The sequence below is a fragment of the Canis lupus genome, chromosome 5, assembly GCF_003254725.2.
Source record: "Canis lupus dingo isolate Sandy chromosome 5, ASM325472v2, whole genome shotgun sequence".
NCBI classification, from domain to species: domain Eukaryota; kingdom Metazoa; phylum Chordata; class Mammalia; order Carnivora; family Canidae; genus Canis; species Canis lupus.
In genome coordinates, this window is record NC_064247.1 from 58,396,871 (window position 1) to 58,417,306 (window position 20,436).

A 20,436-nucleotide genomic window follows, 5' to 3' on the forward strand; every position below is an offset into this window, starting at 1 on the left:
TCGAAGCTCATCCTATTTCCTAATTGAATCCTTACGACAACTCCAGGAGACGGGTATGGTCTCTATCCCCATTGTAGAGATGAGCAAATGAGCGCAGAGAGGGTAAGGGCTGAGCCGAGGACACACAGATACCAATATGCTGGAGCTGGGCTCTGGGCTCAGGTGGTTGGGCTCCAGCTGCCCTCCCACCTCCTTGTTCCTGTCCAGTCCTAATCCAATGTGGCTTCACATCCAAAACTGGCTGGACTTTGCATGTGCACATATATGTGTGTGCACACCCGTGCATGTGAGTAGGACTGCAGGCAGAGGCCATCTGTGGGGAGGACCAGGGCAGCACCCACAGCAAATTTTTACTACATGGTGGCAAATTCACACATTTGCCGGGACATGGTGGATTGCAGAAATCCTGTTATCAAGGACCGTATGATGTGGAGGTGCAGAGCGTGGCCGTGTGAGTGGGTGAGTACAACAACACCCACGACAGGGGTCCTATGGGAACCTGTTGGGGCACCTTGATCAACCAGGTAATATATCAGTGCTCAGCTTGCCCAGATATTTCAGGCAGTGATAACAGAGCCCAGCTTTGGGACAAGAGGAGGTGCAGATGAGGGAGTGGGTGGGCTGCTGGGTACGGGGCTGAAACGCATTTAGAGGGTGTGAATATCAATTAAGAGTGTGTCACAGAAATTCAGGGGGAGCTTCTTTTTTTTTATAATAAATTTGTTTTTTATTGGTGTTCAGTTTGCCAACATACAGCATAACACCCAGTGCTCATCCCCTCAAGTGCCCCCCTCAGTGCCCGTCACCCATTCACCCCCACCCCCCGCCCTCCTCCCTTCCACCACCCCTAGTTCGTTTCCCAGAGTTAGGAGTCTTTATGTTCTCTCTCCCTTTCTGATATTTCCCACACATTTCTTCTCAGGGAGAGCTTCTTACAAGGGAAGGGTGACAAATTCGAGTGGTGACAATTGCATCAGGGATGGATATGAAGAAACAAGGTGGACAAATACTTAGAAGACAGAAGTCCCAAGACTGCCGGGGTCAGCAGATGGCTGACCCCAAGGGAAACCAGTGCCACAGGTGCGTGGATGGGCTGTGCACTGCTGCAGAGGGAAGAGCTACCTCACGGGGTCGGAAGGCTGAGTGGACCTGGAGACTCAGTTCTTCCCAGCAAACTAGCACTAGGCTGTGTGTCGGATTAACTTTTGGGGGACAAGCCTTTCCATTTGATTATTTTTTAAATTCCTACGACATAAAGGAATGTGTCATGCTGGAATGTACAATTGGCATCTGGAAATACATGCCTGGTTTCTATGGAGACATCTGTGATGCCATACACACTCCCAGGATCCCACAGGATGTGGAGCTTCTGGGCTGGCTGTGTCCAGGGCTTGGCCAGGCAGCAGGTCCCCACATGAGTGCCTGTCGCCCTCGGCAGCTTGCTCCAGACAGAGAGGCCCACGGCGGCCATCCGTCCAAGGCATCCTTCACCTGGCGGCCCAGGCCCCTCTGCCGAACCTGCAGATGATGCCGGTTGATGACAGCTCGCCCAGGAAGTGCAGCGTGGCACCCAAATTGATGGAGAAGGGGCTGATGCTCCTGCAGAGCATGGCTGGCCGGGACAACCAGGTCCCGGAGTGGAAACTGCGCCGGAGGCAGCGCTGCCTCAGCAAGTCAGCACAGGCCATCAGCCACTTCTATAGACAGAAGGTGCCAGGGCCCGGGAGCCAGACAGGGATGACTTGGGGCAGCCCACGTCTCCCCGTTGGCAGAAGGCCTCAAGGCCTGCTCGGTCGACGCAGCCTTCCAAATACGCTCTGGTGATGGCCAAAGACGGGCTGATGCTGGGAGCACCGAGAACTGGCAGCCCTGGAGTCTGGGAGGGAGATGGCCATCAGCTCTAGGCCTCCCTGTGGTGGGGAGGGTGTCTAGGAAAGGAGCAGAGTGGGGGGAGGAGGGGAGGAGGAAGGCAGAGCGCAGCTGGAAGGTTCCTGAATCTACCAGGGGCTCAGGGAGCCAGAAGAGCTGAGTGCAGCTCCCCAGAGGCTGCCCAAGTGGACGCCAGTGCCTGCTCCCATCGGTGCCCACAACTGTCCTGAAGCTTGAGGTTCTTGGGGCTGGGGCACGTGGCTTCCAGGGGCTCTTCCCTCAGTGTCCTGTTGTGTCCACTGCACCAGGGTGAGTCCAAGCAAGACATTAGCCCTGGGGACACCAGCTTCATGGCCGAACTGGAGGAGCTCAGAAAGATGTTTCTCTCGCGCCCCGGCTGCCCTCAGTTCAGCACCAAGGCCACGTCCATGTCTCATTATGGTGAGAGCCAACCACGAGGGGGGCCCCACGTGAAAACCACCTCCTGGCCTGGAGGAGTGGGGCCACCTTCCCAGCACCTGTCAGCTGGAGTGATGCCAGCGTGGGCCGTGCACGGTGTGTGGGCAGGAGCACCTGCTCGTACTCGTAGCAGGGCCAACTGGGAGGGAGGCAAGGAAAAGCCTTCTTGCTTTTCTCTTGTCTCATCCACCTGACTCTGTAGGGTTAGGGGCAGGGGCCGGAGAAAAGGTTCAAAATTCTGAAAGCTGCAGGAAAGAGGTCATAAGGCCAAAGGTAGGAACCATTTTTGTTCTGACCCGGGAGAGCAGGAGGCTTGGAGAGGGCAGCCAGTCAGTCACTCAGCAGTCCCCGGGGGCCCCTAGCCAGACCAGGCTGTGCCCTAGATCTTGCAATTGCTGGGCTTGCGCCACCTCCATGAACCCACATGTGATGCTGTCCTTAGGGACAGGGAGATGGAAGCTTCGTGCTTGTGGCTAGCAATGGGGGCCTTGTTCACATCAGAAGCGGGAGCCCCCACCCATGTAGGTCCTAAGGTCCCCTCAGAGAGCAGCCAGTGCTCCAGGTCCGTGAATTCTGGGCAGGGACTGAGATAGGCCCTGCATCCTGCTCATAGAGCTCCCGCCACCGGCCTTATTCCTGACGACTTAGGGGAAACAGGATCTGCCCCTCAGGGCAGAGGGGTCTCTTGGAGACTTAAGGCTGAGCCATTTTTACAGATGGGGATGTGTCCTTCCAGGGAAGGGAATGCACCACTATGCAGAGATGGACTTGCACCTGGTCTGTTCCGGGTGGGCACACCAATGGGCCAGCAGGGGAAGAGACATGCATTTCAATTCGGTCCCAGGTTTGATCCCATACATCCATACGACAAAAGTCACCTTTAATCCGACCTGAAGTTTATTTATTTTTTTTAAATTTTTTAATTTATTTATGATAGTCACACAGAGAGAGAGAGAGAGAGGCAGAGACATAGGCAGAGGGAGAAGCAGGCTCCATGCACCGGGAGCCCGACGTGGGATTCGATCCCGGGTCTCCAGGATCACGCCCTGGGCCAAAGGCAGGCACCAAACCGCTGCGCCACCCAGGGATCCCTGAAGTTTATTTTTTTTATAAAGATTTTATTTATTCATAAGAGACCCAGAGAGAGAGAGAGAGGCAGAGACACAGGCAGAGGGAGAAGCAGGCTCCATGCAGGGAGCCCGACGTGGGACACAATCCTGGGCCGAAGGCGGTGCTAAACCCCTGAGCCATCCGGGCTGCCCCGACCTGAAGTTTAAAAAGAAATAAGGGACACCTGGATGGCTCAGCAGTTGAGCATTTGCCTTTGGCTCAGAGTGTGATCCTGGAGACCCGGGATTGAGTCCCACGTCGGGATCCCTACATGGAGCCTGCTTCTCCCTCTGCCTGTATTTCTGCCTGTCTCTCTCTCTGTGTCTCTCATGAATAAATCAATTAAATCTTAAAAAAAAAAAAAAAGAAGTGAAATGATAGTCCCATCAATGCAGGGAGGTCTTGGGAAGATGTGGCCTTAGCTGTCATCAGCTGACATTTTTAACATCCTGCAGGCTCAGCCACCTCAGCCGAGTTGCCCGAGGACTTGTGCGTTGTCCAGCAGGGCTCGGACATGAAGGTGGACAGTGAGGGCAAGGCCGGCTGGCACAGGCGTAAGATACCCCTGGGGTCCTCTCCCTGGCACCCCAGCTCTGAGGCCTCTGCCTTCACCTGCTGGTGCCCCTTCCTCCCCCCGCCCCGCCCAGGGCTCCTTGATCATGCTTCATGAGACCCTCCTTCCCAGGACCACCTGCTCGGCCCTCTGCCCCTTACACGGGACAGATCCCTCCTTGGGCAGAACACCCTGTTCCCACGCATGAATATACTAACTTAGGTTTATCTAAAGTTGATCTCTGCATACAGAGATCTCCTTTGTCTGGACGCGAGGAAACCCCTCGCAGATGTCCGGGCCACCTGGTGCATGGTGGCATCCGTGCCACCTGGTGTCTGGGAATCTCCAAGGGCTACTATGATGATTTTTCTCCATTTCTTCAACACACACGCTGGCAGGTGGGGAGGGATGGCCAATGGCGGTCAGAGCTAGGCGGCTTGGAGGAGCATGGCTGGGCAGCAAAGGGGGTCCCTACAAGGTGACACTCTCATGGAAGGCCCCAGGGCGGCCCAGCACTTGAGATGAGTCTGACTCCCCGCTGCATCTCCACAGGGTGCCCCCTTCCATTTAGTAAGAGTGCCTGTGAGTTCAACTACTTGTGGAAGAGGAGTGAATCCCAGACCATAAGCCCGGTCTCCAGCAGCCCAGTCCTGGCGCAGAGCCACCCGAACAAACGGCTACCCTGGTACATCTCGGTCATTCATGAGAAGGTACGACCGTGTGTGTGCATGGAGCCCCGGGCAGAGAGCCTGGACCTGACACCCAGCCCCAGAGGAGGGCCAGGCCAGCCCCGAGGGCTCTTGTCGGGCATCTGGTTAGCCATCCAAGCAGATCCCCAGATGCGACCAAAACTGACCCCCAGAACCCTCCTTGGGCTTCCTCCATAAATCAGAGCTTTCAAGAATTTCTGACCCCTGTGCACCTGCATCCCAGTGGCTGGTGGTTTAAGCTGGCATTGCTTCCCTGGCTTGCAGCGCATCACACGTATCATAACCTTAACCATCCACATACCACTATTCCCACTTGAGAGAATATATTCTTAAAAATAGTAATAATCAGGGCAGCCCAGGTGGCTCAGCAGTTTAGCGCTGCCTTCAGCCCAGGGCCTGATCCTGGAGACCCTGGATCGAGTCCCACATCGGGCTCCCTGCATGGAGCCTGCTTCTCCCTCTGCCTGTGTCTCTGCCTCTTTCCCTTCCTCTCTCTCTCTCTGTCTGTCTCTCATGAATACATAAATAAAATCTTTAAAAAAAATAGTAATAATCAGGGGCATCTGAGTGGCTCAGTTGTTTAAGCATCTGCCTTTGGCTCAGGATCTTGGGGTCCTGGGATCGAGTCCTGCATCGGGTTCCCTGCTCAGTGGGGAGTCTGCATCTCCCTCTCCCTCTGCTCCCTCTGCTCTGCTCCCACACTCTTTCTGACAAATAAATACATAAAATCTCTAAAAAACAATAGCAATAATCAGCTTGGTGTGTAAGGGCCTACCTACGAGCTGATTCCTTATGATGTCACTCTGTGCATCTTTGTTTGTGAGAGTTTACCTGTCTGTAATTCCCTTGTTTGCTTTTGGGGTCAGAGTAATTCTGGCCTCAAAACAAACAATCAAAAAGTTGAGAGGCATTTTTCTCTCTGCTCTTCTGTTCTCTGGAAGAGTCTGCATGAGACTGGTGAAGAATTCATCACAGAAGGAAGTCGTGTGTCCAGAGAGTCCTCACGGGGGAGGTTTTCCAAATAGGAAATTTGCTTCCTTGAAAGATATTCCGATTTTCTCCTCCCTCTTGTGTCAGTTTGGATAGGCTATGTTTTGCGAGGAATGCCTCTGCTTCATGTACATTTTCAGATTTGTTAGCCTGATCCTGTGCTTAATGGTCTCCGAATCCCCCTCTAATTTCTGTAGGAGATTCCGCAGGAGCGAGAGCCTCCCTTCCATTCTGGACAGTGCTTCCTTGTACTTTTTCTCTTTCTCTCTCTCTCTCTCTCTTTTCTTAGAATCACCTTCCGTTGTTGGTGGTGAGTCTTTAATGACAGTCATGGAAATGAGCACCATAAAGTGTTGGGCAGCTGGTGGGAACACAAAACCCTGATAGCGTGGCTGCACGAATCTTCGTTTTACTTTTACCTCCTGACACTCTGCCTCCACATTTTCACGATTTTAAATGTGTCAATATCCTGTGACCACTTTAGGGAAAGCAGTTCCACGTCAGGGAAAGCCTGAGGATGTAGTCAGGTAGAGCCACACAGATCTGTGTAAAAGGATATTCTCTGCAGTGTTTTCATTTATACCAACCGTGGGAAGGAGAAAGCACTCATGTGTGAAGTGGCCAGAGGAAGGGCTGCAGGCTTGGCTGGCTCCAGGGGCTTGGAAGGTGTCCTTAGGGTTCTCCTTGTCTCATCTCCACCTGGTCTGAGCTGGCATAGGGAGCGCTTCTCCCCTGGAAGCAGGAGGACCATCTGCAGTGACAGGGACCCTTGAGAACTGCCCTGCCTCCCCACGCTGCACCTTCCCCTTCCTCTCCCCTGTTTCCGGCTGGTCCTCCACATTCTCATCCTTTCATCCTTGTCATTCCCTCCTCCCACCGTAGCCTGCAGCTCTTTCCTGGAGCCCTTCTATGGTTGCCTAGATGTTGGCTTCCTTGCTCGCTCCAGCTCCAGTCCGTGCACGGGAGGCTGTGCATCTGTCCCCACCACAGCTTCGGCTTCGCCCCTACAAGTCCTGATATGTCTTGATGATGTTCATTATCATTCCGCTTAAAATGTTTTTTAACTTCCTTTGTGCCTTCTGCTTCTTTGTTTTATGGGCTACGCAGAGGCCTGGCACTTAAATTCTAAACATTTGGAAAACATCCTACTTATGTTCCTTTCTCCCTGGGATTGCGCTGGGACCCTTCCCCCCAGGCCCCCGGGTCCCCAGGGCTTCCTTTACTGCTGCTCCCAATTCAGAGCTGTTCAGGGCAACGTCTTCGGTTTCCATTTATCCAAGAACATGGGTATTCATCTCCAACCCTGAGTAAGCGAGGGCACAGATAGTTTGAGCATGGATGGTGGAGGGGCAGAGGGCTTCACTCCCTGACAAGCTCTGGGGTGGCTCTTGGGGCGTGCTTCTGGTTCGTTGTGGGGCAGCATGGAATGATGGTGTCCCTTGCTGCAGCTGGCGGGTGTGGGGGCGCCGGCCAAGACTGGGCCTGACAGGGAGGCTTCCAGGAACCTCCCCAGTAAGGATTTGGGGCCTGCCCTCTGGTGGGAGTGGCTGGGATTTCAGGGTCCCAGGACAGCTAGTCTGCTCCTCCTGGGCTTGAAGCCCCCGCTCCACAGGCACCAGGTGGAGAGGGTGGGTCAGGAAGGAGCCTGCGTGGCACCCAGGGGCCGCCCGTGCTTTTGTGCCCAGGATCACTGCCTGCTCATGCTGGGGGAGGAAGTGCAGCGCCTGTCGGAGCTGGAGGTGCTACTTCAGAAGAGAGATGAGGAGGTCCTGGCCCTCCAGGAGGAGAAGGAGGCCTTGAAGAAGCAGCTAAAGTACCTCCTCAAGAGCAAAGGCCCAGAGATGTGGGTGAGCCAGGGCATGAAAGTGAGTGGGGCCCTTGTCACAGGCTCTGCATCCAATGCGTCCAAAGTTCCTGGTGGCCCTTGGGCCCCTGACAAATGCCCCATCATCCACATCCTCGTGGGACCTCAGCCCAGAAAAAGAGCTGTGAGCTGGACATCTAGACCCCTGTGCTTTGCTGCTGGCTTGCTTTCCCACCTGGGACAGGTCATGTCATACTCTGGACTCAGTGTCCTTACCTGGAAGATGAGGGCCAGCTCCTCTGAAATCCTGTAGGATGGAAGGGAGTCTCCAGACCTGGCCTCACTGTGGGCCCAGTGGGCATGGTGGCTTGGATTAGCCTGATCTTTCTGGCCACAGGATGTTCAGTGTCCTTGCCTATAAAGCCAGGAGGGGAATGCCACCCCTCCCCAGGTCTGGGCAGAGGATTGAATGAGGCAGGTCCTGGTAGGGCACAGGGGTGGCCCCAAGATGCCACCAGAGAACACTGCCTAGAAATGGATATTGCGGTGCCAGCAGGCAGGGGCAGAGGGAATCTGAAGAAGCCTGGGGGCATCAGCTTGCCTTCCCTATTCCCTGGCCTCCCAGGGGCTGTTAGAGATTTGTGGGCCCACAGTGGGCCTGCAGTGACATCACTGTAGGCATGGCAGGCTGGTCCTCCATTCTTGGAACAAAGCAGGTGTGCCCATTGCTGCAAGGCCACTTGCTGGGGCTGGGCCAGGAGAGTCCGAAACCAAGCTATTCCCAGGGCTGCCCTGTGCAGGTCACCGTCCCCCCAGGGCCACCCATCTGCAGGTCACCATCCCCCCAGGGCCGCCCATCTGCAGGTCACTGCCCCCTTCTCACCGACACGGAACCCTTGGCAGGAAGACACTGGGTCCCCCTCTCCACTGCAACATGGAGAGGTGGCTGTCCCCTTCCAGAAGGGCAGGTCTCAGCACATCTCTGGGGGCAGCTGAGGGTGCAGTCTGAATCCCTGAGACTTACAGGAGTGGCCCACTTACAGGAGCCTGTGCCAAAGCCCCTGGGGAGGATGAGCATCCTGAAAACCTTCTTCAGAGATGAGGAGGAGCTGCAGCGCTGGAGGCAGGTGCGGGCTGACCAGGATACTGAGCGGGCAGGCTTGGCCCTGGGCTCCCCCTCTCCAGGGCTGCCGGGTACTGCCCAGGCCATAATGTCCTACCTGCAGCCCTGCCCTGGTGGCCTTTCCCAAGTTGTAGGCCCTCAACCCCATGTGAGGGGAGCAGGTACAGGGTGGCAGGGCAGCTCCTGGAGAAGCGACTCCCACTCCACTGCCCCAGGGGTGCCAGGCAGTTGTGGTCTCCTGAGACCTGTGAGGCTGGGGGCTGTCACAGCTGCTAGAGGCAGTGTCCCCACTGCTAGTGTGTTTCCTCCTCCTGCACTCCCGCCCAGGACCCCAACCCTCTCCCAGCTCCAGGAGGAGTATACCATGATCAGCAGAGGCAAAGACCTGGAAGGCGTTGGCAATGAAGAAGAGGCTGCGCACAGGGAGGCTGAGGAGGCTGTGGACAAGGAAGGGAAGGGCCCAGCAGACAGGATGGGGGGTGAGGAGCAGGAGCTGCTGGAGGAGGAGGAGGAAGAAGAGGAGGGGGAGGTAGAGCAGGAGGAGGAGAAGGAGGTACAGGAGGACGAGGACCAGTGCAGGAGGAGTTCCCGCTCCCTGGAAGAGGCCTTCGAGCAGGAGCTGATAGCACAGCTGGAGGAGTACGAGCAAGTGTTCCAAGAGTTCCAGACAGAACTGGAGATCACCAGGACCAGATACTCACTTGCAACAGGTGGGGCGCTGGGGACCCAGGAGCCACAGGAGAGCAGGTGGCCCAGGGGACCAAGGGACTTGGGGCAGGAGGCTGCAGCCTACAGCTGGGGCCACAGAGTCCCTTGTCCTGGCCTCCCAGTGCACTGCCCGCTCCCCCCATCCCGTGCTCACACAGGGACCATCACGTCTTTACAACGCCAAGTGGATTTCCAGGAGTCCCAACTGCAGCAGGTGAACACGGAGAACAACACCTTGCAGAAGGAGCTCCGGGAGCGGAAGGACCAGTTACAGGCCATGTCCAACAAGGTGGCCATGCCCCTGTCACGCGGCGGGTGCCAGCAGCCCCTCCCGTCCCACTGCTGGGCACGTGGAGTGGGAGACTGGGAGCCCGGGGGGGCTGGTCCCGGGTCACAGCATGCCCCATGGCCCTGCACTGCCTGCTGGCCCTCACCATCCTCCTGGAGCTGCGTGGCTCCTGGCCACTTCTCCAGCGTCCCTGGGTCCTCAGGTCCCAGGGCTGAGCACACACACTTAGGGAGGCCACCAGTCCGCCGAGCCCACCTCTTGCTAAGATTTTCACGCACGTAGCCTAAAGAACCAAATAGTCCCACAGGCTTGTTGCAAACAGGGGCATGTCCCACTCTCCTCCTACATGTGTGCCTGGCTCCCAGGGCAACCGCTTTCGACTCTTCTTTGGGAATCACTCTGCAGGTCTCCAGATGGCAGGCTCCTAACGCCTGTTCTGGATTTTTCTCCATCGTCTCATTAGCTAGCGCTTCCCTCTTTCACACCCTCCCACCCTCGGCTTGGGGCCCCCAGCACAGGATATCCACCTCCTGCCAGCACCATCCCATCACAATGAGGTGGTCGGGCTATAGTTATCAGCAGCTTATGCCCACCGGGGACTCAAACATGGGTTTTGGCCAAAAGGATTAAGATTCCTTCTCTTTTCTGATCCACTCCCGTGTTTTCACTGGAGTGCATCCTGCAGTAGTCTTCTGATAAAAAAATGAGTGGGTGTAAATTTGGGGGGACATTGTATTCTGCTAATGTCCTAATTCTACATCTCGATAGAATTTGTGTGGAACAGGGTGCCTGGGCAGCTCAGCCAGTGAAGTGTCTGTATTTGGCTCAGGCCATGATCTTAGGGTCCTGGGATAGAGTCACAGGTCGGGCTCTCTGCTCAGCGGGGAGTCCGCTTCTTCCTCTCCCTCTGCCCCTCCCCCTGCTTGTGCTCACTCTCTCTCTCTCTCTCTCTCTCTGTCAAATAAATAAAATCTTAAAAAAAGAAGAAAAAAAAAAACTTCGTTGGAGCCAAACTGCAGCCAGGAGAGCAGTGAGGGCGCTGCCATGGACCCAAGTGGCCAAGGCTGCTGGAGGGAAGCCCTGCACATTCCTGGCTCTCGCCTGCCTGGGATCCGGGTCTGGGTGCACTGCTGCCTCTTTGGAAAACCGCCGAGTGCCGTCTTTGTCCCCGGTGTCCCCGGTGTTTGCAGAGTGGTGCTAGTTCAGGACTATTGCCTGTTCTGGGCTCTGAGGGCCCAAATGGGGACATTTGTCCTTCATCTTGTTTCCTGAATTCTCCCCCTGGCATCACCAGGCCCCTGTTCCTCCTCCTCTTGCTGTGCACTCCCCTGCTCGCCATCTCCCTGTAGTTTTGCTCTACTGTCCACATGCTGGTCACGTTAGCCACAGCCACCTCCTGCCTCTGCCTTTGTCACGCTATGGCTTCCGCGATCACTCTTATTCTCTGAACGTCCTTTTGTCTTTTATTTCATGGTTCGGTGTCTTGCCTACCCCATGGAACACTTACCATCTCTGGGCTTAACTTCCTACACCTTTGTGATCTCCTGCAAGGGCCCTGGGTCCCTTTGTTTTAGTCTCTGTCACAAGAGAGTTTCGCTCCAGCATGAGAGCCGAGCACGGCTCTGAGCATATGGGGTATGTGTGGGTACTTTAGCTGAGTGTTTGGAGGTCCTCGTGTTAGGTCAGGTTGCCCTGGAATCTGGGAACCTAGAAGTTTCTTCCCTGGAATATAAAGGCCTTGCTGCCTGTGTTCTGGGAGCCAAGCTGGGAAGACGGTTGGGGCATCCCCACTGGGGACCCGCATCCTGCATCTGGAGCCTGGGGTCTCCCCACTCCACTGCGCCTGGCACATCTCCAGCCAGAGACTCTCTGCGGTGTCCCTGACATCCAGTCTGGCAGGTGGACAAGGAGCAGGGTCCTGGCTGCTTGAGGGTGAGGACTGGTCTGCGGCTCTCAGTTTCTGAGAAATCCTCCGCCGATCCTTCCCACATCAGGCTCCAGATCCAGAAGAACCCACAGCATCAATTTCTGAGATTTAGGGACTCTGAAGAGTGAGCTGGGCTTGTTCTCCATGCCCCTGTTGCTGGCCCTGCTTTCCAGTGCCCCATGGGGGTGCCGTCTTCCCCCTTCTTGTCCTCTGCAGAAGTCCCACTGCTTTCATCTTACTGAGGTTCAGGTGGAAGAGCTGCTCGGTCTGTCCTCTTGCCCCCGACCTCCTGAGCCAACTGCCTGTCTGCCTTCCAGTTCTCGAACCTCAGGGAAGACAAGAAGCATGAAGAGATGATGGGCGTCATCGAGAAGGACAATCTTCTTCTCCGCCAGGTGACCGCCAGGCATGGTTAAACTGTCAGCCAGATGGCTGTTCTTGCTCTAAGTCCTGACAGTGTGGGGAAGATGAGCTGGAGAACCCCTCCACAGTGAGTCAGGCCCCCCTACCTCAGGCAGCACCCTGTCCACCAATTGCAGGAGCACCTGCACACAGAGGCCTCGTGCCATTGTTGGCGATCAGACTCGACCCCATGAGAGTTGGCTGACTTCAGGAGGGGAGAAGGGGCGGGGAGCGGGGCAACCCGTTTGGGCCAGGTGGGCCTACTCGCCTACCATCCCCGGTTCCCCTGCAGCAAGTGTCCGAGCTGCAGAGCAAACTCGCGAAGCAGGAACACACCATCTCGGAGTTCGACGCCAAAGTCAGCGAGCTGCAGGCCCAGGTGAGCCAGAACCAGAACCACCTGCAGAGACGCAAGTGGCTGCAGGAGGAGATGTTGAGCAAGAATGAGATGATCCAGCAGGCGGAGCAGCAGGCGCGCGTGGCCCTGGAGAGCGCCCAGTCCCGGGTAGGCCCCAGGTGCAGAGCGCCAGCGCCCTCGCCCACGGCCGACGGAGGCGGACAGGGTCTGAGGCTCATTTCCCTGGTATCCCTGCCCCTGGCACAGAGTTGACGCTCCAGAAACAGTGGCAGAGAGGGCAAAGGTGTGATGGGGCTTGCACACTTTGGCCAGGGTGGCAGGAGGGAGCCCCCAGGGCGGAGTGGCCTCGTTGGCTCCATGTATGGCTTGTGCTGTGAAGGGGCACAAGGCTTTGGACAGCCGGCCAGGAAGGAGAGCTCCAGGCCGGGGGTATGACAGTAAGAGTGCCATCCATTTACAATTTCCGGGTGCTTGTGCGGGTCCAGCACTGTTCTAAACTGCTCAGTGAAGTCCCCTAACATCCTGAACAAAGCTACGAAGCAGGTGTTCTTAGCATCCTCACTGGACACATAAAGCGCTTGCAGCCCAAGGGAGCGAAATAACCTGCCTGAGGCTGCAGAGCTTGGTAGGGCTGGTGCTGGGATGTGAAGAGCCGGATCCCACATCTGACCCCCCGATGCTGCACGTGAGCTATGGCCCAGGGGGAGGCCGAGGTGCCCTCTGCTGAGGTACGCAGGCCAGAAAGGAAATCAGCAAAGAGCCATCCTGATTCCAAATCCCAAAACCAGCAAAAAGAAAGGTCCTGTGCATGTAGGCTTTTGACAGAGCACCTTCCCCACCCACCCAGAGCCCTGCTGTGTCCAGGAGTGTTCTCCTCCCCCGGGTGCCAGCCTCCTGCTGGATGGCTCGGCAGTGTCGCCGGGGGCCCTTCACCTGTTCTCTTGCATAAAGCTGTGTTTCGGATCCCGCAATACACGCAGCTGGAGCGTTAGCCGGTGATGGTATATCGGTAGCTGGGTGACTCTTGTCTGGAATGCTGTACTGGGAAAGTCTGGGAGGGTCTGGGGTCCGCAGGAAGAGGTGCCGAGCACCGTGAGTGACGTCTGAGTCAGCCGGGGTGTGGGGCCCTGTGGCCAGACTCCCCAGGTGATCGCCATCCCTTATCCAGCCGGGGTCACCTCCAGGACCACCTCCAGGGGGGGCGAGCCCCGCCTCACCATCTGTTCCCTCAGTGACCCCTACACCCAGTACAGTATCTGGCAAAGAGCGGGCATCAATCCACATGGGGGGATCCCTGGATGGCGCAGCGGTTTGGCGCCTGCCTTTGGCCCAGGGCGCGATCCTGGAGACCCGGGATCGAATCCCACGTCGGGCTCCCGGTGCATGGAGCCTGCTTCTCCCTCTGCCTGTGTCTCTGCCTCTCTCTCTGTGTGTGTGACTATCATAAATAAATAAATAAATACCTAAAAAAAAAAAAAAATCCACATGGGAAAGAAAGGAAGCCCCCTCCCCACCCAAGGTCAAGAGCTCCTAACATCCCCTCTGTCACTTAAACACTGTCTCAGAGGCAAAGTGGACAAGCCTGCAGCCCTTTTTAGGCAATGCAAACTCTCTTTCGGCTGGCTCTCACCCGGTACTCCTGCATCATCAGGGCTCCTGGACACAGGGTGAGGAGCTGTGCTGAGCAGCCACCATGACTGGGGGGACCCGTCTGAGTGCTCTTGGGGTCCTGCGCGCGCGCACACACACACACACACACACACACACACACACACACACTATGATGCCGATGACAGCAAGACTAGACAGCCTGAACTCCATCCTAGTTAACACCTGGTTCATGCAAACAGCCATTACAAGAAAAGGAAGAAGGGCTGGGGGTGCGACCGGGCGGGGCCTGCAGGTGTTCCCCCCAGTGCTAACCGGAGGGGCTGAGAAGCATGCAGGGTGCTCCTCGGGCATTGGGAGTCTCCCCTGGAGTCAGGAGGGGACCTTGGGGAAGGGGGAATAGCCTGTGGGATTGTTCGGAGCCCTTGTACTATTTTTCCTTTCTTAAACCATGTGCAGGTTTTACTTTTTCAATTAAAAAAAAAAAAAAGAGTGGAGCGACTTAAAGCCTGGTGTCAGGCCGCCCTGGGCCTGGGTTTTGATCTGGCACCTTCTAGCTCACAGGCAGACCAGCTGGCCTCTTCAACCATGTCCAGTTCCTAAAGCTGTGAAATGTGAGGACAGACCTACCTTCCGGAAAGCTCCACTCGGGTGGGTGTGATGTGCCCCCTCCTTCCCTTTGCTCACAGCTTGAAAGACTGAGAAACAAGATCATCCAGGCTACCTTCAGCACCTCCGGGGGCAAGTCCTTTGCCACTGAGATCTCGGACAACGACATTCTAGAAGCCTTGCAGGTATCTCCAGTGCTGGGATGCCTCCTCGTCCCTGAGGCTGTGTCTCTAGGCAAGAGTGTGCTGATGTGCAGCCCAGGGGCTGGGGGGTGGGGAGCTGCATGGATGCTGGGGATCCCCATTCTTGTCCTGGCCGTGTCACTCTTCCACTGGGACCCTGGAATCATCCTTGCTCTCTACTCAGGCAGAGGGGGCCAGATGTCCCGAAAAGGTGGTGATGCTGGACACCTGGCAAAGCTAGGCTGCTCTCAGCATTCATCTCTAGGGTGCTGTTGGGGTCTTGGAGATTGTCCAGCAGCAGGAGACTCCCCCAGACTCTGTCCAGCTCAGCCTCTGTGGGGATGCTTCTTGGTGCTTTGGTGTGACTTGTCGTCTTGCTGACCTCAAGCAGAGGCATCCCAGGGACGGGGGTGCGGGAGAAATAGTGCAGGCTTTGGGCTGGCAGGGTCATGTCGTTATCCCTGTGGGCCTTGGCTGAGAAGCTACAGGCTGGTCACTTGAGTTCACTGAGCGGCAAGCCTCTCTCTGCACACAGACATGGTGGCAACAGGGCTGGGAGAAGAGCTCCTGACTATCCCTGCTCTATGCAAGGCCATATGGACTTCTCACTAGGGGCTGCTTCTGTCCCCATGCCCCAAGCCTCCTGTGCATGGCCCTCCGCCCCAGCAGCTGCCTGTGATCTTGCAGTGTCCACATGTCCCAAAGACCTGATTTCTTTCCTCTATGTTGTGGGGGGGTCCCGGGTCAGTAGTGCCCCTGGAGGGTGGCAACAGTCCTGGAGGGTGGGCTGCAGGAGGGCCTGGGGAGACGGCTCTGCAGCCTAGCTCCTGTTGCTGGGTGTGGGGGAGAGGAAGGAGGGAGGAATGGGAAGGGGGATGGGAGAGGTCATCAATACCACTCAGGAGCCAGGAAGGAACCCCTCTCCTGGGCCAGTGCGGCACACAAGACAGTGATGTGCCAAAGCAGGAGAGGTGAGGGAGGTGGCAGGCCACCTCCCTGTGTGCAGGACAGAAGGGACTTGAGGGACAGACTGGATGGCTTCTGAGGTCTCTTGGTCTGGGTTGCTTGAAATTCTCAGAGGACATAAGAGATGTAGTTAGTGCTGCTTCAGGGGACAGGTGTATCTCTGAGATGTGGCGGGCATCTCTTCCCAACTCTGCGTCCTATGGCCTGTGGCTTCACCTCCCGGGCTGGGTCAGCAGTGCTGGGGGTGTTTCCAGCCCAGAGCTACCCCACCCCACCTCAGCCCATTCACCGCACACCCTGCTGCCAGCACCCTCTGGGGGAGGAGAGGTCCCCACAGCCACAGGCTTCTGTTCCAGAGGATCATTACAGAAAGAGCCGACTACTATAATCAGCTGAAACAGAAAGGTGTCCGAGTGCCTCCGCTGCAGCAGGCCGAGGCTTTATCTTCCTCAAGCAAGTCCAAGAAGCTACCCTCCAAGTAGACCCCGACGGTGCCCCCGGAACCGCGGCCCAGTGGAGGCCGGCACCCAGCTCAGGGGGCCACCCCCTGTGTTTTAGAATTAAACTCTGCTGTTGGCCATGGGCTCAGCTTTTCCTTCCCCGGGACTCGTGGGCCTTGGGCTACAACCACAGCCTCCGCCTGCACCCCTGGCTCCTTCCTGGGAAGACTCCCATACGGAGCATGGCTGCCAGGCTGGGAGGCTGGAGCCTGGGTGCCCATACACTCCTGTTCAGCCCGCCCTGGTCCTTCCTTCCACCTGCTGCAGCACAAACCTGGGAGGTGGGGGCTCCCCTGGCTGGGGCGCTGCTTTCTTGCTGCGACCCCTTTGGAAGAAGGTGGAGGCGGTTTTCTACTGTTCCCTCCATGGCTACAGAGTGAAAGCTCCAGGGGGCAGGACCCCTCATCTGCGCAGCCTACCCCGGTCCCGCAGCTCGCAGGCTGAATGCAGGCACCCGGCAACGGCGTCCTGACTTCGCCCTCCACCCTCCCTCCACCTGTGCGCGCAGCTGGACTCTCCTGCGCCGCGCTCGGCACCTCCACCCCCCACGGAGGGCGCTGGAGGAGCTGAGCCAGGAACTCCGCTCAGGCTCCCGAGGGGCGCCCCCTTGGGCCACCTCGCCTCCGCCTCTCTGTACAGACCCAGGCGCGCCCCGAGGCTCCAGGGCCCGGCACCTGCGCCCTCTAGGAGTGGACCTGGCCCTCTCACCCCTGGGACCCCCGAGGGTCCTGCTGCCCCCGCGGTCCTCTTTCCTCTACGATCCCTCGCCCCGGTGTCCCCCTCCCCTGCAGACCCACTCCTCTGAGGTCTCCCTCCCCTGGGGGCCCCTCTCCCCCTGCAGCCCCTACAGCCCTGTCCCCTGCAGCACGCACGCCCTCCGGCGGCGCCCTCCGGAACACCTGGGCCTGGGGTCAGCGCCTCCGAGAGCCCGGTGCCTCCCCGCCCCGCCCCGAGGCCCCGCCCCCAGGCCGCCCCGCCCCGAGGCCCCGCCCCTCCGAGGCCCCGCCCCCGAGGCCCCGCCCCCCGAGGCCCCGCCCCCGGCCGGGGACACGTCTGCGCTGCGCGGAGGGCGGGAGGCAGAGGCCGGTGGACTTGCGCCGGGGGCAGCCTCCCCGGGCGGGCGGGCGGACGGAGGAGGTGGGCCTGGCCGCGGCCTCCCTGCCCTGCGAGCCGCCGCCCGGGAGAGCGGAGCCGCGGGGCCGGCGGGGGCGGGGGGTGACCCGGCCACGTGCGGGAGCTGTCCGCTCGCCTCCTGCTGGCCGCCGGAGGGGTGAGGGGAGACACCCCAGCTCCTCCCGGGGCGCCCGTCCCCACCTTTTCTTTGCCATTTTTTTCAGGTTGGAGGCATCGGCCACTCCTCGGACCTTGACCTGGGGCCTGGGAGGAGGCAAACCACAGTGGCCAGGCTCTGACCACCCGACCACCTTCCTGGGTGCTGGAGTCTGGGCGTCCACGCCAGGACTCTCCCTTTGTAAGTTGTGGGCTCCCCGACGGTGCTCTGGGGGCGGGGGAGTCTAAGGTACCAGTGGCACCCCCGAGGGTCCCCACCTTGGCGAGTGTCTGCGGGCAGCGCAGCCCCGGCTCCTGCTACAGGCTGTGAGCCTCCGGTGGGGGCCTGGAGAGTGAGGCCCTCAGGAGCTCAGTGCTGGGCCCTCACCAGTTTCCAGTGGCTCTGTCCAACCGGGATGGCCTGAGAGCCGCAAGCTAGTCTCCATCAGTTGGGAATGCTTTCTGCCGTGCGGGACAGGAACCCAAGCTTGAACAGGTGGGGGGCTGACTCTTCTCACCAAGAAGCCCAGGGCTGGGTAATTGGTGTGGATTTAGAGACTCAACACCATGAGGGCAGGTGTTGCATGGATATCCGGGTTGCAAGGTGGCTGCTGCAGTTCCCGCCATCGCACCAGGGCAGGAAGAAAGAGGTGGCTACTATTTCTTTGGTGAAAAGAAGAAAGCCCCAGCTCCTGCTACACCCCAGCACTTTGCCCTCACCGGGCTGACATGGGAAGGCAGGGGCCAGGGTGTGACGCTTGTCTTACTCGGGGTGGGACATTGCAGCCTGGAACAGGATGGGGATTGTGCCCACAGGCAGCAGAGGGGGCATGTTAGGTAGACACCTAACAGAGCTGGCCCAGAGCCCCTCTCCCAGATACCTGGGAAAGCACAGCCCACACCCAGCGGACGCTCGGCCTCCCTTGGGCCTGTGCACAGCCACTGACCTGAGTGGCTGCTGTAAAGCAGGTGCTCCCACCTGCCAGGCAGGCCTTGTGGCTCTGAGCCAAGCTCCCTTCCTGCCTCCCTTGGCCTGACACTGGGAAAGAGACGGACATGGAGGCACGGCAGGAGTTTAAGAACTGCCAGGTCTCATGAGTTTCTGGGTTGGTCTCTTGCTGTTTAGTGGCCCACCGCGCCTTTAAACCTCTCCACGATTCTGTGGGAGGGGGTCCCTAGGTGAGAGACCCCTGGACTCCCAGCAGACCCAGGTGCCCGCAGGCTGCAGCTTCTCCCGCAGGCCTGGGGGGGAGGGGCTGCCTCCCCCAGGCCTCCCTGACCAGCCAGACAGGCCATACCAGCCACTGCCCCATCCCTTGCCGTCCCAGCCTTTGGAGAAGCTCTGGGCCTTATCTGTCAGGAATGGGAGGGAAGGAAGTCAGTTATCAGGTCAGGGACTCACAGTGCCCTGGTGTCTGTGTCCTGGCCAGCTGGAAGCAGTCTCTCACATTCCTGAGGGCAGGGCTGGCGGGCTCGCAGCCTCCCTGGGTTGGAATTCCTGCTCTGCCTCTCCCAGTGTGACCTGGGGCAAGTGGCGTGACCATGTGGCATCCTGGTCCCTTGTAAGCCAGGTAGAAGATGCAAGGAGAGGAGCCAGCCCACTGTGGCACCCGTCCCGCCCCTGCTGCCACCCCCAGGCAACCCCACACGGAGCCCCAGCCGCCCCCACCGGGGCCAGGTCGCCTGCCTCAGTGTCCCTGCCCGTGGGTGCCGCAGCACACCTTCTGCCTCTCGCTGTAGCTCCTGCAGCATGCAGCCCCAGGACAGCGGCATCCAGTACAGCCGGTGGGATGGCGGCAGCCGGGATGCAGTCCATGTGGCGGCTGTGGGCAGCACAGGGGAGGCCTCGAGCTGGGAGAGGTGAGAGCCCCCAGATCCGTGGGAGGAGCCCTCCACCGCCTTGTCCCTCCTCGCGGCTTCCGTACTGGGGGGTCCCCCCCCCCAGCCCCCCCCCAGCAAACCCGGGCCTGGCACCTCTGTGTGCGTCTTCCCTCCTTCGGGGTCCACCTGCCCTGGGCCCCACTCCCCTCCAGCCTAGCCCCCGGTCCACCCGGGGGCTCATGTGCCGGCGATTCTCTCTCTAGGATCTCCCGGAAGCTGTGCTCAGGCAAGCTGGGTATCAGCATGAAGGTGCTGGGCGGACTGGCCCTCTTCTGGGTCGTCTTCATCCTGGGCTATATCACCGGCTACTACGTGCACAAGTGCAAATAAGGCCGCCGGCACGCACGCCCGGGGCTGCCTGCCTGTGTTTGGGGATGTGGGCTTGGACGGATACTCCGTACACCAGAACCTCCTCTGTATACACAGAACCTCATATACATGGATCCTCGTGTACACAAGACTCTTCTCTGTACACACAGACTCAACCCCGACACACATACAGACCCCAGGGGCAGACAGCACTCTCTGGCCACCGCAGGGACACATGGGCACATGCCTGGCACAGGCAGCCAGCTGGGGGGACACATGGCCGGGAGACTTGGGCCAGCCTGAGCCAGGGCTGCAGGACACTCCAGGCTGGACCCAGGGCCCCTAGAGACCCTGCTGAGAAGGCTAGGCCTGGCAGCTCCAGGTGGGGGGTCCTCCCTGCGTGGCCCTGGCTGGGTCCCTACCCTTTCTGGGTTCTCTGGCTCCTGCAAGGATGACTCTGGGGAGAGGTTGCGTGTGTCCCTCTGTCCACCCATCCTGGGCAGGGTGGGGAGTGGGACCTTGGCCCTGTCTGGGACTCACCACTACATCTTCCTTGCAGTGAAGGGGGGCACGGTTGTTCCTGAGGTGCCCCCTCGAGGCAGCTGGTCCCCCACTATGCCCTGAGGGAGTCTGTGTGCCAAGGCAGCCATTAAAAGTCTGTTGATTGAAAGATGGGTGAGGCCTCTTCCACGGGGCCCCCAGGTGCCTGCCCCGTGCAAGGCCCAAGGTGGGGCAGTTGGCGGGCATGGGAGGCTGCTGGGAAGGGCCTGTCCTCCCTCCCACTTGGCTCTGCGCCTTGGAATGTGTTTC

General features: G+C 58.6%; 2 protein-coding genes across 5 annotated transcripts in view; both read left to right on the top strand.

Annotated features, from left to right (window-relative positions):
• The window catches only part of SMIM1 (small integral membrane protein 1 (Vel blood group)), a 177,610-nt gene extending 157,314 nt beyond the window's left edge, over window positions 1–20,296 (top strand). The window contains exons 2-5 of one of the 2 annotated variants that reach the window (XM_049110523.1): window positions 17,285–17,304; window positions 17,505–17,638; window positions 19,008–19,296; window positions 19,521–20,296. In XM_049110523.1, coding sequence (XP_048966480.1) covers window positions 19,187–19,296; window positions 19,521–19,647 — 237 coding nt within the window. In that variant the 5' untranslated portion in view covers window positions 17,285–17,304; window positions 17,505–17,638; window positions 19,008–19,186 and the 3' untranslated portion in view covers window positions 19,648–20,296. Of the gene's footprint in view, window positions 1–17,284; window positions 17,305–17,498; window positions 17,639–19,007; window positions 19,297–19,520 lie in introns of those variants that run through there. The other variant, XM_025427378.3, reaches the window with a different exon arrangement.
• Window positions 1,339–16,245, top strand: CCDC27 (coiled-coil domain containing 27). 3 transcript variants are annotated; one of them, XM_025427372.3, is made up of 12 exons: window positions 1,339–1,710; window positions 2,178–2,310; window positions 3,894–3,992; window positions 4,544–4,701; window positions 7,377–7,538; window positions 8,539–8,618; window positions 8,946–9,328; window positions 9,485–9,615; window positions 11,860–11,937; window positions 12,237–12,449; window positions 14,600–14,704; window positions 16,024–16,245. In XM_025427372.3, the coding sequence occupies exons 1-12, from the start codon at window positions 1,525–1,527 to the stop codon at window positions 16,147–16,149; spliced, it is 1,854 nt and encodes a 617-aa protein (XP_025283157.1). In that variant the 5' UTR covers window positions 1,339–1,524; the 3' UTR covers window positions 16,150–16,245. The 3 variants fall into 3 exon arrangements, with proteins under 3 accessions (XP_025283157.1, XP_025283158.1, XP_025283161.1); XM_025427373.3 differs by having other exon boundaries at window positions 1,340–1,710; window positions 12,237–12,323; XM_025427376.2 differs by lacking the exon at window positions 1,339–1,710 and having other exon boundaries at window positions 2,180–2,601.
• Window positions 20,297–20,436: the final 140 nt, after the last annotated feature.